Genomic DNA, 16,133 nt, shown 5'->3' with positions numbered 1-16,133 from the left:
GCTATTTTAATGACTTATAACGCAAACATTATTATAGTTAAATTTCAGTTACGTTTTCTTCATATTGGACATAGATATTTAAAATGTAACATTCGTAAAAAATCGATTCTTAGCATAATTACAAACATAGAACAAAATTGTCAAAACTTGGTAAATAATAACAAGAACGATAAGGAAAAAAAAGATTACTGATATATTCTTAGATTTACTGCTGTGCATCCAAATAGAAAAACTATTTTAAATAAATTAATTTTTAATGAATGTTAGTGAAATAGGGGTCATTGAACGCAAAATTCAATACTCTTAAATATTTCAATCGGAGAAAAAATGTTTGAAATAATATATTCAGGCTAAAAATAACAGTTAATGTTGACAAATCGATAGAAAAATACAAATTTTCGACAGTTTTTGGAACTTTACCCTCATAAATTTAATTTTTAACAAAAAAGCCCTATGTGGATTAAGCAGCTCTGTTTTTCAGCTTTTAAAAAAAAATTTGTTTAAAACGGTCAGAAGTAAACATTTTAAATAGGTTTTTTTATAAACGAACATCCAAAAAAAGGTTTGTTTGCTCTAAAATCAAAATTTTAAGGTGTTTCTGCAACTTAATATATAGCATTCTTTTTAGTTTTTTGAGACCTATAACCTCCAAAAGGTCCCAAAAGATGTTTGTTTTTATGCTGTCATACCGTACAATTTTATTTATCATAAAAGATTATGAAAAATTAAATTTTAGGCACATTCATGGGTTCCACTTTTACTACAATATAAAAAAATATTCTAAAATATACATGTGAATAATTTTTAAACCAATTTCGCAATTTCAATTTTTTGTACTTTGAAATTTTTAATGTACAAACTTGAATTTTTTCCAACTTGCCCTAGTTTTTTTTGGTAAAATTGTTTGTCTTTGTTTAATAGCCATATCTACCCTATTCCATTATGAAGTTTCTATAACCAACTTAATGGAGTGAATACTTTGAAATGATAACAATCTTCTTTACTTTATGACAATAATAAGGGCGAGATGGTTAACATCCGGTTTCAATGAACAGTACTACAGTTAACCTTGATTAGAATTTCTGCTAATAGTTGTGAATTGGTGAAGGTAGAAAACGAATGGGGAAGTTAGGCAACAGGTGTCATCTGATTGATCACCGACGCTTGAACTCCCTACACTATTACCTAGCCCACAAACGTATCCACAATATAAATCAAGTATTTAATGTTAGTCCATGAGAAAATAATAAGGTAAATATCCCTATTTGTATTCATTCCGAAATGGTCTGAAAGTTAGTCTAAAAGTAGTCAAACATTTACTGTTTATAATTCGATTTCAAAACTGTTTCTAGAATTTGCTACAAAATTATTATTTTCCTTATTTATCAGGATTTTTCCATTTGTACAGTAAACCTTAGGGGATAGTTTCTACCCTATAGGAAAGTGTCAAAAGAAGGAGCAACAAAAATTACCATCGAATTTCAGATTTCTTTTTGTAAGAGTAATTTTTATTTGTTGGATATTAAATAGTGTTTTACCATGAGAAGTACGAGTCTTTCTTATTTTTAGTTATTGGAAAGAATTTGCCTAATAAATGGAAATTTTTCAGAATTGTAAGAAATAAGGCTGCCGAGAAAGCGAAGCATGCACACCAACAACAGCAAGCGCAACAGCAAGGTCAACAACAACAGGGTCAACCAGGTACAGGTGGCTCCGTGTCAGTTATTGCACACGCTCCTGCTACACCATCTGGCCATCCTGCAGTAACAGCGCCTAATGCTTATAGCATAAGTGGAATTTTAGGTATTCCACCACATCATCAAGATCCTAATGGAAACAGTATCAAAAGAAAGCGAACTGATGACGGTAACGTATTATTCAATAGTTATTTCTCATTAAATTTTAATGGTGATAGTGTAAAAGTATTATTTTTAATACTGATATGCGAATAGATGCAATATAACGCACACATTAAATTTTATAACGTAATGGATAAATATTTTAAATAAATTCTTTTCCCAGTTTTAGTATTAAACTTTTTCGACTCTTCTGTCACATATATTGCAACTCCATCATATTGCAATACCATTTTTTTTATAAAATACAACTTCTTTAAATTTTTATAGTGCATATATTTTCATAGTGTAATATAACTATAGTCAAATCTTTTTCTGTAAAGATGTCTTACTTTCCTTTTTTGTTTTATTTTAATATCAAAGTTTGGTTTAAAAATAATATTTTTCAAAATTTATTTTTGAGATAAACTTGTTTTTACATATATAAATTTTAAAATTCATAAAATGAACGAGATTCTAAAATTCAAAAGTTAAAAAAATTTCTTTAATCCTCTGACGTCCAAATTTTATTTTCTATTCAAAATTTATAAAACTTAGTATCTAGAATCAAATGACAGATTTTGAAAATTCAAAATGGCAAATCCAACATGGCGGACCGAAATTTTTAAATTTGATGGATTTTTATGAAACTTGGTATCTATAGGGTTTTTCGGGGTTGCTGATTACGAATCATCTGTCAGATTTTGAAAATTCAAAATGGCGGATCCAATATAACGGACCGAAATATTTAAAGAGTGACGCTAAAAACACCTGTTTTTTAGCCCATTTTTCGGACCGCGAAATTTTCAATCAAACATATTCTAAAATGCGCCGTATAAAGGGATATTAATTTCATAACCATTTTGAGTGGAGCATATTCTTTGTTGTTTGGATATAGTGTTAAAATGGGGGTTTAGAGGGGTTAAAAGGGGTTAAAATACCAAAAATTAAATATGCTCAGATTCGCTGGAAACTGGTTACTCAAGGGTTTTCGGGGTCGCTGATTACGAATCCAATGTCAGTTATTCAAAATTCAAAATGGCGGATCCAATATGGCGGACAACTTTTTCTAAAATTGCTCAGATTCGCTGGAAACTGGTTACTCGAAGGTTTTCGGGGTCGCTGATTACGAATCCAATATCAGTTTTTTAAAATTCAAAATGGCGGATCCAATATGGCGGACGACTTTTTTAAAAATCACATCTTATTGACATTTTGAATTTTGAAAAAGTGACATCGGATTCGTAATCAAAGATCCCAAAAACCCCTGAATAACAAGTTTTAAGCAATAAGATGTGATTTTTAAAAAAGCGTCCGCCATATTGGATCCGTTATTTTGGATTTTGAAAAACTGATATTGGATTCGTAATCAGCGACCCCGAAAACCCCCGAGTAATTAATTTCAAGCGAATCTGAGCAATTTTAAAAAAAGTTGTCCGCCATATTGGATCCGCCATTTTGAATTTTGAAAAATTGCCATTGGATTCGAAATCAGCGATCCCGAAAACCCCCGAGTAACCAGTTTCCAGCGAATCTGAGCATATTTAATTTTTGGTATTTTAACCCCTTTTAACCCCTCTAAACCCCCATTTTAACACTATATCCAAAAAACAAAGGATGTGCTCCACTCAAAATGGTTATGAAATTAATATCCCTTTATACGGCGCATTTTAGAATATGTTTGAATATGATGGATTTTTATTAAACTTGTGAAGAATATTTTTCTATACGCCAAAAATGTCATAAAATCTTGCAATGGAAATTTCCTATCTTTGTAATGTAAACCTTTTGAAAATTGCTATACTTAAGCGTTCATGTTACATTGGCACCAAATTTAAAATAATTTTTGTTTTTGTTAAAATATATTTGAAATTCTATTGAAATACTTAAATGGAGCAAAAATTGTTTATAAAAATGTTCATTCTTTTTTTGTATTTAAAAAATCTCTGCATAAAAATTTTCTAAACCACTATTTTGAACGAAAATTGAAAGTTCTACAGCTCAACGAAAAAAACCGCTGCCAAGTAGTGCATTTTTTTTATAATTTTGGTGCTCATTTCATGAACACTTTGCTTCCTCATAGAGATAATAATAATAGAAATGTATAAATAACTTTTTATAAATATGGTAAAAGTGACTGAATCTTGGGTTAATCAATGTATTTTTAAATACCCTACAAGATAGTTATAATAGTTTAATAGTTAAAGAAAAGTTTTCAAACAAAAAAAAGTTGAGAAAATGTCATTTTCCACAATTTTTGGTTTTTAAGATAACAATAATTTCGAAATTTATAATCGAAATAGGTTCAAAAATAGGTAAATTGAAGCGTTTTTAATGCTCTACAAGTTGGTAACGATACTTTTAAAGTTATACTTTTACATTTTTCAACAAAATTTTCAAAAAAGTCATATTTTCCAAAATTTTAGATTTTTAAAAGTTTAATATCTCCGGTAATATGGACGAAAAATGTTCAATTAGAACTCAAAAGATGCGTTTAAAAAAACTCTACAAAATTATGGAAAAACATTTATAGGTGTCCTAACATTTTTTAAAGTTATGAGCAAAAAACGTTTTTATGCAAAATTAAAAATCCAAAACCTTTTATTTACTTTTTTTACTTTTCGAAATGATACATTAATATTAAAAAAATTTTAAATCACGAATTAAAGAATAAACATTTTGAATAGATCCAGATTTTAGAACTGAAGTGTAATAAATGATCTCCATACGTAAAAGGAGATATAAATCTTGTCTCTTGTTTTCAATATTTTTATTTTATATTTTTGACCGTATATGCATTTGCGGAAGTCACTACTCAAAATGTGAGAGCGAATCATTTCGAACTTGAAAAGGGAGACACGTGAGCTGACACGTGACAGGAATATTTTCGGGCAGCGACTATTCACGTAGCGCAGCGGAATGAATGAGAGCACGTGCAATGTGACATTTGACTGATGACCCTGCGAAGTATAAATTTGTGTTTCTAATCCTGGACCATTTGCGTCTTGTAACTTAAGTCAGGTTATGAAATCAATTCGATTACGATTGGAACCATGACAAATTTTCAAAAAATGAGCACACTTTCAAAATTATGAGATATTTTGCATGCAACGACATATTATGTGGATATATTCAAATAATTAGAATAGACTGAATATACTTTTCAAATCGTACTGGAATTTAGGATCAATTTTCTCAAAAAATATACTTTTTCCTATCAAATTTTTATCATGAATTCGCTTACTAAAATGCCGAATAATAATAAATTTCAAGGTTAAAATTGTAGATGCGTGCATTTTCAAAAGCAAATTAAGTGTTATCAATCTAACTGAAGTAAGTCCTTTTACCCTAACAGCATCTAGGGTTTTCCGAGGTTGCCGATTACGAGTCAGCTGTCAGCTTTTGAAAATTCAAAATGGCGGATCCAATATGGCGGACCGAAATTTTAAAATTTGATGGATTTCCATGAAACTTGGTATTTTGGGGTTTTCGGGGTCGCTCATTACTAATCATATGTCAGATTTGGCAAATTCAAAATGGCAGATCCAATATGGCGGACCGAAAATTAAAAATTTGATGGATTTTTATGAAACTTGGTATCTAGGGTTTTTCGGGGTCGCTGATTACGAATCAAATGTCAGATTTGGAAAATTCAAAATGTCGGACCAAAAATTTAAGATTTGAAAAATTTCTATGAAACTTGGAATCTAAGGGTTTTTAAAGTCGCCGATTACGAATCTAATGTCAGATAGGAAATTTCCTTTGCAAGATTTTATGAAATTTTTGACGTATAGGGAAGAATATTCTTCAGGTGTCAATTACGCAATGCGAATTTACATTTACTTTTATTTATGAAAAGTTTCTTAACCTGAATTACTATTTTGATGTAATTAAGGGGTTAAATGTGTCAAAACGGCCAGAAAACGTATGTTCTTTTAATATTTTTTAATTAAAATAACTAAATTTTTTCCTTCAATTACTTTTATATCTTAAAGTACACTATAAAATAAGTAACATAGGTAATAAAAATTTCGTTGAAAATCATTAAAATTCAAGCCTGTAGCAATAGATTATTTGAGACAATTTTCACAAAAAAACTTTTGCGGCATTAGCGCAAAAAAAACTAAAAAGATTCATTTATTTTACTAAAACCCTACAAACCTCTGAGAAACAATTTTTAATCAAATTCTGTGAATTTGAAAAAAATTGTCTTTCAAATGAACGTTCAAAACTCAATATACAATTTACATACAAAACAGTTTTGATAAGTATCAAATCTTAAACATTTGCAAAAAATGTAAACAACTGAAAGGAGCTTTAGATTATTTCACTGAAAAATACATCCTTTTCAGGACTGTACTTTCACCCTTAGACACAAGTTCTGTGAGGGCGAGGTTTCTGGCAACCGTATCAATAACACTTCTCCAACTTAAAGGGTCTTACTTCTTCTTTTTCTTCTTCTTCTTACTGCAATCTTCTTTGATTTCCCAAAAGCTGTTTTAAAGCTAGTACAAATGTCTAATTCTGGGCGGATGTACTTTCTTTTTTAAAGAAGAACAGGTACACGACTAAAACAATTTTCCGAGAATCAATACCAAAAATACTTCAGGAGTCATTCTATAAAAATTCATTAAAATCTTTTTACATTTGTAATTTTTTGTCAAAAATAATTTTTTTTTCTAAGTTTCAAGGTTTTGAAAAATGTATAGAAAATAAACATTATTTAAAATTGTGGATAGGATAGGTGAACTGAAAAATAAAGAAAGGTTTTGTACCTATCATCTTTCATATGTAAATCCACTGAAAGATTGTATGCAGAAAAATAATTAAATTTGATTTATAAACGACCAAACAAATGAACGGCACTGATGAATAAACATGTTTGGAAGGAGGACCTTGAATTTATTTTTAATGAAATTAAAATTAAATACAGTAAAGCAACGAACTTATATTCAAAATTTATGAACATTCCGCAAAACATTATTACAGACAACTAAAAAATACAAAAAAGTTTAAAATTTCAATTTTTTTATTTAAATTGTCATTGATATTTTTTACCATACAACCCTGAAGACAAAGTCTCGTTTATTCTGTTCTGAAAATATTCCTAAAAAGTTTTTGGAAAGTTTCATGTTCATGAAAAATGTTCTTAAAACGTTTTAGGATGATTCTCGGACCAAATTATTATTTTGAACAGTAGAATATTAATTCTAATTGAACTTTAAAGAGCTTATATTACAGTTAGTTTGTTTGAATAATATTTTTTTGACAAAATATATATTACCCTTTTTGTATTCGATTTGGAGATTCCAACTTATTACTCATGTTACAGCTGTTCAAAATTACCCCATGTAGCTTCAGGTTCTATTGACTATTCTCCCTACTTTCTAGATTCTAGGGTGAGCACTAGTAACAGATTCACCCTAAAGTCCATTATTTTCAGTGTATTGTACTGCTTAACATTGACTCAATTGCTTTTGAATAACGACGCGGGAGCAGCTCTTTCAAGTAAAGCGAATTATTCTATTTGCTGCTCTTTTTAGGGACCCTTAGTGTTATTTTTGTTCCTTAATATATATATGACAATCATATTCCCAAATAAAAAGAGTATAAAAAGTCATTAAGTTTATGTTTCACAGATTTTTCGGTGTTCAATTTTATTAAAAGTCAAAACATAAGAGTTATGGCAATAACATTTTTAATTCAAATTTTTTTTCATAAAAATAAAAAATGTAAATTGTAATATAAATTATTACTATTATAACTGTACAATAATCATCAGGGTTGGCAAAAAATTTTAATTTTGTTTTTCCCTGACTTTTCCCTGATTTCCAGACAAAATTTCCACTTCTTCCCTGACCCTGAAGAACATCAATAATTTCCTTTTTAAATAAATATTTCATCATTATTATTTTTCTATAGAAATTAAGATTATCAAATTCAATAACTTATGAGAATATTATTATAAAACATTACGAAATCGATCGATTTCCTCTTGTTTTATAATAAATTTAAGATGACAAAGTAATAAAATCATTATTTTATTTCATAAGAATATTGTAACTATAAATGCAAAATTTCAAAGATTTTAATTTTAACCCTTTTCAAAATTCAATTATTCCCAAAAATTCACGCTATAATGCTTTTAATCAATTTTTATTAGAAAATTTACCGAGAATTCAATTATTTAAATACAAAAATAAATATTTTATTTAATAATTGCATGTTTCTTAAAATTTAATTTAAAAAAAAAATAAATAAAAATAATAAATAAATTTTAATAATAAATAATTTTTATTTATTAATTTTTTTTATTTTATTTTTTTTAAATTTTTATTAAGAATGTTATCAAAATTTTTAATAACAATTGAATTCTTTCGACAAATTTGAAAAAAGATTGTAAAAATAAATGAAATTTTCTATCATTTTATTTAAAATTGTATAAAAAATAATTGAAATTCTGCGATAAGTTTTGTTATTTATGAGAAAATAATTGAATTCTTGCAACGAATTTTATTAAAAAAACTTTTAAAGAATTGAATTCCCGTGAAGAATTTTATTTGTGAAAATAATTGAATTCCGGAGAAAAATATTATTATTTATATGAAAATAATTAATTTCTTGTGAAGAATTTTATTAAAATTTTTTTAAATAGTTGGATTTTTCAGAATTTAAAAAAAGTTTTTAAAAATAATTTTAATTAAATTTTATTAAAAAAAATTGAAAATAATTGAAATCTGACAAAGAATTAAAAAAAAAATTTTTTTTTAAGAATTGGACTCCTGTGAAAATGTTTATTTTTGAAAAAAATTTTATTAAAATTTCTTAAATAATTAAATTGCTTCGAAGAATTTTTATTTTTTACGAAAATACTTGAATTGTTTCGAAAATTTTTACAAACATTTTTGACAATAATTGTATTCCTAGAATGAATGTTGTATTTTATGAAAATAATTGTGGTCTATGATTTCTAGCGAAGAATTTTATTAAAATTTTTTTAAATAATTGAATTTCCATAAAAAAAATGTATTATCTGTGCAAATAGTTGAATTCTAAAGAAGAATTGTATTGAAAATAATTGAATTGTATAGGAAAATTTTATTAAAATTGCAATTTTATTAACTAAGTCTTGTAAAGAATGTTGTCAAAATTTTTTTCAATAATAGAACTTTTAAAATAATTTTATTTAAATTTTTCGAAATAATTGAATTTCTCAGAACTATTTTTTTCAATTCTCTCTATTGAAAAATTAAAAATAATTGAATTGGTGCGAAGAAATTTGTAAAAAATTGATAAGTAATTGAATTCCTGTTAAATTTTTATTAAAATTTTGTTTAAATAATAGAATTCTTTTGGAAAATTTTATTAAATTAGCAGATATTAAAAATAATTGAAATTTTGCCAAGAATTTTATTTTTAATTTTTCAAAATAATTGAATTTCAAAGAAGAATTTTATATTATTTATAAAGATAATTGAAATCTTGACAAGGATTTTAAAACATTTTTCAACATAATTGAATTTATGCGAAAAATTTCATCACTTTTGAAAATAATTAAATTTCTGTATCAGTTGTTCTTAAAATTTCTATTTAAATTCAAACAAAAAAGACACAAAAATTCAGAATTTTCTTATAAATTCTAAAAATTTAATTTTTCCAGTACTTTTAATAAAAATCCCTGACTTTTCCCTGACTTGTGGCAACCCTGATCATAATATATTCTGAGACAGGGGATTCAAGGAAAAGTTATTCCTAAGTATGTGCGTATAGAAGTATTGGGATTATATTGGGTTTAATTTTTTGTCAAGAAGGTAGAACTCCTCGGCTGAGTCATTAACTGAAACTAGGTTTAGAATAGAATAGAATAGAATATATTTTATTATGTCCTAGGTAAATACCACGAGGACAACCATTAAAAATACAGTAATTAATAACATATATATCGTATAAAGTTAAATAAAGCTATATACAGATGTAAAAATAAAATACTTTGATTTACAAATTATCACAGCAACTCACACACAGATGACATACCAATCAAGATACACTATATACTCTATACATCCAACGAAAATAAATATTTATATAATTGAAGTTTAAATGTTTTTGGACTTTCAATATTTGTCATAGAACGAGGGAGAGAGTTCCATAAATTTATGGCAGTAACCATGAACGAGTTTTTATATTTTTCTGTTTTACATTTTGGAGCCCTAAGAATGCAAGGAGATCTTAACTCTCTAGTAGTAATTTCCTCTCTAAAGACAAACTTTTCATACAAGTACAAAGGTTTTTTATTGTTTAAAATTACATGTGTAAGACAGCCGATGTACCAAAGTCGTCTGTTACTAACACTAAGCCAACCTAGCTGTAACCTATATGGAGTTACATGTTCATCCCTCTTTAAATCAAATATAAATCTTATACATGAATTCAGGAGTTTCTCAAGTTTATAATTTAATTCTTCAGTCATATCATTATATACAACACAACAGTAATCAAAATGAGGGAAAACCAATGACGTAACAAGTTTCGTCTTTAATTCAACCGTAAGGGCTTTCTTATTTGTTTTGAATTGTGATAAGGTGGCATAGACGCTCTTGCATATTTTGCCAACCTGCTTATCCCAAGAAAGAGTTGGCGTAAAGATAACACCCAAATTTTTAACTAAATCAACAAAAGGGATGGTATTATCATTAATTTTTATTACAGAAGAGTCACTCAAATTTATTTTATTTACGTACCAAGTAGAGCCGATTATCATAGAATAAGTCTTATTAAAATTTATTTTAAGAATATTTACTTTCGCCCAATCAAATACAGCCTTAACATCCTCATTTATTAACCTTATATTATTCTGCAAGTCTTCCAAACTAGAATGTATATAGATCTGCAAATCATCCACAAAATACATATGCTTAGAATACTTGAGAACACCCCTGAAGTCATTAGTATAAAGTAGGAACAATAGAGGACCCAGCACTGAACCTTGAGGAACTCCAGTTCCAATATGTCCCCACTCAGATAGCTCTCCATCTGGTCCCACAACAGCCTGGGTTCTACCTGACAAGTACGAAGCAAACCATCTTATGACTGATCCCGACAAACCTATATGGCTTTGAGTTTCGATAGCAAGATAGTATGAGGTACCGAATCAAAAGCTTTACTAAAATCAAAGAACACCACTATGGTTACCTTCTTTTGATCAATTGCTTTACATATATCATCAGTTGCACCAGCCAAGAGTGTTTGTGTACTGAACCCTTTTCTGTAACCAGACTGAAAAGGGCTAAGAACATCATTAGTCTCAACAAATTTATTCAACTGGTAAAACACAACTTTCTCAAGAACCTTTGACAATGAAGAAAGAATAGCAATAGGTCTGTAGTCCCCCGGCTGCTGTGGAACTTTTACCTTTCCAATAGGCTTAATCAAAACCCTCTTCCAATCTTCCGGAAAAATAGAAGTCTGTAAAGACATATTAAAAAATATCACCATTGATTATACATTGATTATCACCATTGATCTTATTTGGTGATTAGAATCACCAAATAAGATATTTATTACAGATGAAGCTTTCTTTCTATCCGAGAATCATTTCTTTTTCATTACTGAATAAATATAAACCGCTTTATTTGAGAATGTAAATTGGATTATAATCCATTTTTCAATTTAAAATAAAAAGCATTCGAAATTCTGGTTAGTAGTGATCAGAATGACCACGAATCAAGACACAAATTAAACATGTCTGAAACTCTGAACTTAATTGAATCTGTCGCTGAACGTGCAAAGAGTGTATTGCAAGAGAAGAGAAAGGGTCAGTGCATGGCATTGATAGATAGAGAAACAATTTCGATTCCATTATACGTCTTTATTATCTTGCGTACGTACCAGTGGTTTAATATAGAAACTGGCACCAGGGACGATTGCTAGATAGAAAAGTGGAATGAGGAGCAGAGAAGTAGGGATGTAGGGATGATGTTTTCAACATGGAAAGGGAGGGAGAGTGAATGAGAGAAAGAAAGAGGTCAAACAGGAAAGGATGACCAAACATAGTTACCCAAACGTACGGGGGGCTTCTCGAATAATTAAATGACCTTCCGGAGTAGATGGGGGTGCGAGCATAGGGCTCGTTAAACCTCACTGTCAAGTCGCGATTGTCCAACTAGCTGCTGGTCGGAGCATTTTCCCGACAGGGTTGTTCCACAATTCCTATAAAACTCGTTTCAGGCTCGTAACCGAACGAGTTAGACCGTTTGAATTTTACGATTAAATCGGTTCTAATGAATCTTCAACGATGTATCTTTTGCAGTATTTATACTTTAAAGTATTAAATATATTTGCTGCAGCTCTTCAATTTCAGTACAATTACAATTTCCAATTTTAATACTTCGACGTTGTTTGAATTTACCATATTTTGGAATCTGACATCCAAAATGCAAATTGGTATAATTAACTAAGGAGCAATTTTTCAAAAATTAATAAATCCATTTTTCAAAAAATTGAGATCAATTTTTACTATTTTTTTAAACCGTAAAACTGACAAAAAAAACCTTAAATTTCGAAAATCTTTGTTTAAATTGCCGCCGTTTTGTTATTTTTACATAAAAATTAAAAATTCTAGTTCGGGCGATAAGCACAGGTCCTACTGAACATAAATCAACTTGAATTTTATTTAGATTTTTCTAACCGGAGAAATTAACTACGCAGCTAGAATCGGTACTTTCAGTAGGTCTAAAAGTATTGTCAAATTTTAAATAAACAAATAGTATTTTTTTAATAAAAGAAGGTTTTTTTATAAAGTTAAAGAGTGTATTTATTTGAACTAAAAAAGATGCAGATCAATATAATCCATAGGAATCGTGTGTTTAAAATCAGAGGTTTTTAAATAGAACAATATTGAAAAATGAATAATTTATTACAATTTTTCTTACATTAAAGTTAATTTTAATGGTTATGTGAATTGTTTCGAAAGATTTATTAAAATTGTATTAAAAATAATTGAATTGTTGCAAAGAATTATTGAATACCTTTGAAGAATTTTGTTGTTTCTCTAAATAATTGGATTTTTTTCAAGAATTTTATTAAAATTTTTCAAATGATTGAATTTTGGAGAAGAAGGATAATTGGAATTTTGATGAAAATTGTTAAAAAAATTAATTGTTTTAAAAATATTTTTAAATATTTTTTGAAATTAAAAACTTTCCAAACAATTGAAATTTGGTAAAATCTTTTAAAAATAATTGAATCTGTGAAAAATATATAAATAAATAAATATCAAATTTTTTGAGAATTTACTAAAAAAGTAATTTTCTAAAAATTTTTATTTACTTTGTTTGAAGATAATTGAATTTTAAAAAATTATGATAAAACAATTTTAAGCATTAGTTTTTAAAAATATTTTAATGTAATTTTTTGAAAATAATTGAATTTCTTAATAGAATTTTTGTATATAATTTGAAAAACCTAATTAATTTTTTTATGAATTTTAATTAAAAATTTTGAACATGATTTTTTTCTCCAAAATGTTAAAAATAATTCTAAAATGTTATTATTTTTTGTATGTATTTGAATTTTTGGAAATAATATGTAATTAAAAATATTGAAAATATTGAATTTAAAGAAAGCTAATTTTCATTTTTAAATTTACATTTAAAGATTTTTCATGAACTTTTTTTGATAACTCACTTATTTTCACAATTTGCAATTAAAATTCTTCAAAAGTTGATTTTCAAAAATTATATAACAAAGTACTTGAAAAAAATTAATTATTTTCATTTAAATTTTACAAAATTAATTTGAAAAAATCCCAATTTATGAAAGTAATTCGAAAAAAATATAAATTTTCTTAATTTTCCTGACAAAAATTTTGTTTCCCTGACATTTCACTGACTTTACTGACATGTGGCCACCCTGAAGAGTCTAACTTTTTTGTGAGCCTTTGAGCTCATAGAACAAATATCTGCCCTCACTGTAAAAAAATTTGTAAATTTAAAACAATTGATATTAATTGATATTAATTGATATTTTTTGGGTATTAAACCTTTATTTGTTTTAAATTTGTTTTTCAAAATTTATTTTGGATTAGACGTATGTTTTTACATTTTTATGGATTTCGACAATAACAGAATTGCTGCAGATCAGGAAAATCAAAACAGTTAAGAAATTTTATCAAAAGTAGTGAAAAAGTATATGTATATCAAATACTGAAAATCTTAAATTATCCTTGAATTTTCTTTCTCACCTTAAAAATTTTAAAAACTATGTAGAATTATACTTTGCAATTTTGTATACAAAAATTTTAGTACATTTTTTAAAAGTAATTCTTTTTTTTAAAGAAAAATGTTATCTCTGTTATTATTTAGTGTTTATTTATATTAAATACTGTAACTCTGAAACAATATTTTTAACTGCATTTTTATTTAAATAACATTACAATATTGTTTTAGAAGAAAATCGAGATATAAGTGATCACACTGATGAGGAACTTAAAAGACAGAGAGGGACTTATAATGGAGATCAACTTTATTCTAATGTAAGTAATTTTTTACTATTTATATTAAATAGAATTATTATGTAAATGCATCGGATTACCTTAAGTAACATTATTAAACATTCGTAAATATAAAGAATCTACATAGATTGAAAAAATTCTAGTTAAAATAACTAGAATTCTGGTTATTCTAATCAGAATAAAAAATACCGACCATATGGGGTAATATCTGTTTGGAATTTTTTTCTTTTCCATTTTTTTATTGGCATAAAATTCACTATAACATCCCTAGATTGATAATGAAAACAATTTTTAAATGTTCTTAAAATTAATTCCTCTTGATAAATTCCGAAGTAAAAAAATAGAAAATTTTAACTTCAAACGCGTAGTTCTCGAAACCGTGTTTTGGAAAATCGGCTAGCAGTATAGAACTCAGATTTTTTATCCGATTGACTTAAAAATTTAACTGTTAGTTCTTCATTTGATTATGCAGTGAAGTACACACGATTTTTACAATTGATGAAGAGGATTTTCTTTCACAAACAATTAAAGTCGGTTTTTTTTGGGTCAAAAATGCGATTATTTTTTGGAAATCTCGCAGTTCTACAAAAAAAATTCTAAAATTGTAATCACGTGTACTATATCAGATAATCTCTTGTAGTTTATAGACAAAATTTTATGCTTATGGTGATCCAGGACATTGGTACTGATCGCCGCAGAGAAGCTTAAAAATCTTTGTATTTTATGCGGTTACAGCCGCCATTTTATAAAAAAATTCATAAAATTTTTTCTTCCTCCTCATGAGTTGCTTAATTCAATGGTAATACCATTTAATTAAGCAACTCTTGATTGCAGACTATAATTAAAAACTGTACTTACAAAAAAGCTTGAAAAACACACTTTTTTAGGCTCGAAATAGAGATAGCACCCTTTAAGTAAAAAACGTTTATTTTTTTAAATCGAAACATCCTATTGCCACTAATGTGCAAATTTTTTTCTAGCATATTATGTAAGTTGTCAAATTTGCTCCAAGAAAAGTGTGAATATTCACATATGGCTCTATTTTTAAAAAATACAAACATTTTTTTCTTTAGTAATCAAGTATTTACAAAATTTCTAGTTTAAGATTTCCTAAAAATGTTTTCTTGTAAATGAAATTTTTTCTTCACATTTCTTGGTCCTAAAAAAGAACCTTTTCTGTACGAAATTGGAAAGTATTCATAAAATGAACTTTCTCTTTGTAATTTTTATAAAAGAAATTATTAAAGTGTATTGAGAAATTCAAACTATAGTTAACTAAAATTTCACTTGCATTAATAATAAATAGCAGTATACTATTTATTTGACGAGTAAATGCTTGTGTGCATTGGAACATAATGCAAACATTATGTTTCAACGCGTAGAATTTTTCTATTCTTAATTACGACTTTATTGAGACTAAATGTGATTGCAGCTGTGGTCAAGTAAATGGAGCATTAAGGATGAGCATAAGTTGTTGAATGAACTTGGAGGTAGCGGTGCTACCGGAAACGGTAGTGGCTCAGGAGGTAGTGGTGGAAGTAGCGGAGGAGGCAGCGGATACTATGAACATGGTGGATTCCCCGGGAATGCGATTGCAACCTCCGCAGAACTGTACGATTCCCTGGGCACCATTACAACTATGACGCAAGCGCAGACGCCCCACCTCTACACCCCGCCCATAGGGGGCACTATAGGTGAGCGTCTCCTTCCTATTCTCTCTTTTTCTCTCTCTCTCTCTTTCTCTCTCCCTTTGAACTCCCCTTTTACTCTTTTCCTCCCTGGTACTG

At 27.7% G+C, this 16,133-nt stretch overlaps 1 protein-coding gene across 8 annotated transcripts in view; it reads left to right on the top strand.

The window, feature by feature from the left end:
* LOC122508849 (paired box protein Pax-5-like) overlaps positions 1 to 16,133 on the top strand; it is a 191,289-nt gene that overhangs the window by 152,650 nt on the left and 22,506 nt on the right. For 7 of the 8 annotated variants that reach the window (XM_043622434.1, XM_043622436.1, XM_043622435.1 and 4 more), the window contains 3 exons: positions 1,610 to 1,866; positions 14,282 to 14,367; positions 15,779 to 16,040. In XM_043622434.1, coding sequence (XP_043478369.1) covers positions 1,610 to 1,866; positions 14,282 to 14,367; positions 15,779 to 16,040 — 605 coding nt within the window. The remainder of the gene's footprint in view (positions 1 to 1,609; positions 1,867 to 14,281; positions 14,368 to 15,778; positions 16,041 to 16,133) is intronic. The other variant, XM_043622432.1, reaches the window with a different exon arrangement.

The sequence above is a fragment of the Leptopilina heterotoma genome, unplaced genomic scaffold (genome assembly GCF_015476425.1).
Source record: "Leptopilina heterotoma isolate Lh14 unplaced genomic scaffold, ASM1547642v1 Lhet_58, whole genome shotgun sequence".
Lineage (NCBI taxonomy): Eukaryota > Metazoa > Arthropoda > Insecta > Hymenoptera > Figitidae > Leptopilina > Leptopilina heterotoma.
Note: the sequence above shows the minus strand (reverse complement) of the source record. Positions and strands in the feature narration are given on the sequence as shown.